The following is a 2,062-nucleotide window of genomic DNA, read 5'->3' on the forward strand; positions in this document are numbered from 1 at the left end:
GCACGTTGCGCAAACCTCGTACAGGAAGGGGGTCTTTAAATGGGACAAATCAAAAGATGGAAGAAGTATTTGTCCTCTAGGCGTCCGTATAATCTGAAATTTATATGGTTAGAAAGCTCTTTCAAGGGCCTGTATGACTCTATGAAATGGTTGGCAATGGACATTTGGTTAGCGAGCAACACTAGTGCGAAGTCCGGGCAATATTTAGACGAAAAGTCGGCAACAAGTGGGACTGCGGTAAAATTTGCAGAATGCAAATTATCGTGCAATTTTTAATCGATCACTATGCCAATCTTGGATTTCATGTCCTTCGCGACTGCTGCGCGAACTTTGAAAGAGCGAGGCAGAACAGCAGCATCGCCGTACGCGAGGACGCGACGCTTCATAGCGGACATCTCAAACTCCCTGAAAGCCGCGCGCTTCAATTTGCGCGGTTTGGCGGGTAGGGAACCGAAATGGGATCGGGGGGGCGGTCGGGCGGCGCTGGCAGGGTCACCGGCGGTACATGGGGCGCGGCGGGATTGGTTTTCGGGGTTGGGGGAAAAAGGGGGAAAGTTTCGACGGGATTGGAAAGTTTCGGAAATTGGGCGGCGATCGCGATCGGGCGGATGGGCGATGGAAGAGTGCGGAAGGTGCGGGTGTAAGACAGCGGGTGTAAGACAGCGGGATATCATACCTCCCTCTCCCCCACAATTGATGGTCTCGAATTTCCCATATTGGACAGCGGGGACGGTTCTCCGGCGGCGGCCAGTTTTTCGCAAAGTATTTTGGAAATGATAATTTTGGAAATGATAATTTTGAAAATGATAATGTTGCATTTGGGGGGCGATCAGGTGCATTTTTGCAGTGATCAAGAGGTGAAATGGCAAAAGTTGCAGTGAACGAGGGTGACGTTGGTAGGTACAGTATGCAAGAGGCACCCATCCGGTACAGGTAGAGAGGTTTCTGTATTGGGGGGGAAATCGGGCGATCGCGATGGAAGAGTCCGGAAGGCGAAAAAAGAGTGCGGACGAGGGGAGGGGAGGGGACGCGCGCGGCGCGGCGCGGCGGCGCGGCGCGCACGCGTGCCTTGCGTCATGCGCCTTCCACACCACGCCACACCCCGGACCCGCTTCTCGTCCATGCGGAAGGAGACGGACGCTGGCCAACCGAACCCCCCCCCCCCCCCCCATGGCGATACCCCCGGCAAGCGGAACCCCCAACAAAACGTTTATAAAAATTTTACACCTCGCCACCGCTACGCTACGCGCTACTCGGCCCCCGCCTCCCGCCGCTCGCGCTCCAGCTTCTCGCGCGCCTGCCGGATCGGGTTGACCAGTACCTCGATGCGCTCGACCGTCAGCGGGTTGCCCGTCTCGCCCTCGCTCTCCATCTTCTGCAGCACGAACAGCCCGCCCACCACCTTGCCGAACACCGTGTGCGTCCCGTCCAGCTGCCGCGCCGCCGCAAACGTCACGAACCACTGGCTCCGGTTCGTGTCCCGCCCGGCGTTGGCCATCGACACCACCCCCGCCGCGTCGTGCCGCAGGCTCGTCCGGATCTCGTCCTTCACGTACCCGCCCCACGCGCTCACCTCGGCCCCGCCCTTGCCCGACGGGTCCCCCGTCTGCGCCATGTACCCCGCGATCACCGTGTGCCACGCCAGCCCGTCGTAGTACTTGCGCTCGGCCAGCTGTAGAAAGTTGTCGCACGTCTGCGGCGTCTTGTCGCAATGCAGCTCAATGTTCAAATGCCCAATGTTGGTCACCACCCGCACATACCCCTTCCCTTTCCGCCCCTTCCGTATCCGCTTGTAAGCCAGCTTGCGCTCGTCCGCCACCGTCCACCGCCGCCGTCTTCTCTCGCTCACCCCCATCCCACCACCTTGACCCATCCCCGCCGCCGCCGCCGCCGCCGCCGCCCCCATCAACCCCGCGTGGCCCGTCGTCCCACCCCAGCGCCCGCGCCCCTTCTTCACCACCGCCCCGCGCCCACCGACCCCGAGCCGCGCCGTCTGCAGCACCACCCGCCTCTCCGTCACGGGTCCCGCGCCCGCGTGCCCCACATGCGGCTCCAACGGTAA

The 2,062-nt window shown here is 61.0% G+C and overlaps 1 protein-coding gene across 1 annotated transcript; it reads right to left on the minus strand.

Moving 5' to 3' along the window:
• Positions 1 to 1,249: 1,249 nt before the first annotated feature.
• On the minus strand, positions 1,250 to 1,873 carry CHC_T00009552001 (Peptidyl-prolyl cis-trans isomerase). The gene has a single exon (XM_005718141.1). The coding sequence runs from the start codon at positions 1,871 to 1,873 to the stop codon at positions 1,250 to 1,252; it is 624 nt and encodes a 207-aa protein (XP_005718198.1).
• Between the last annotated feature and the right edge of the window lie 189 nt (positions 1,874 to 2,062).

Source organism: Chondrus crispus, genomic scaffold (genome assembly GCF_000350225.1).
Source record: "Chondrus crispus Stackhouse genomic scaffold, scaffold_374, whole genome shotgun sequence".
NCBI lineage: Eukaryota > Rhodophyta > Florideophyceae > Gigartinales > Gigartinaceae > Chondrus > Chondrus crispus.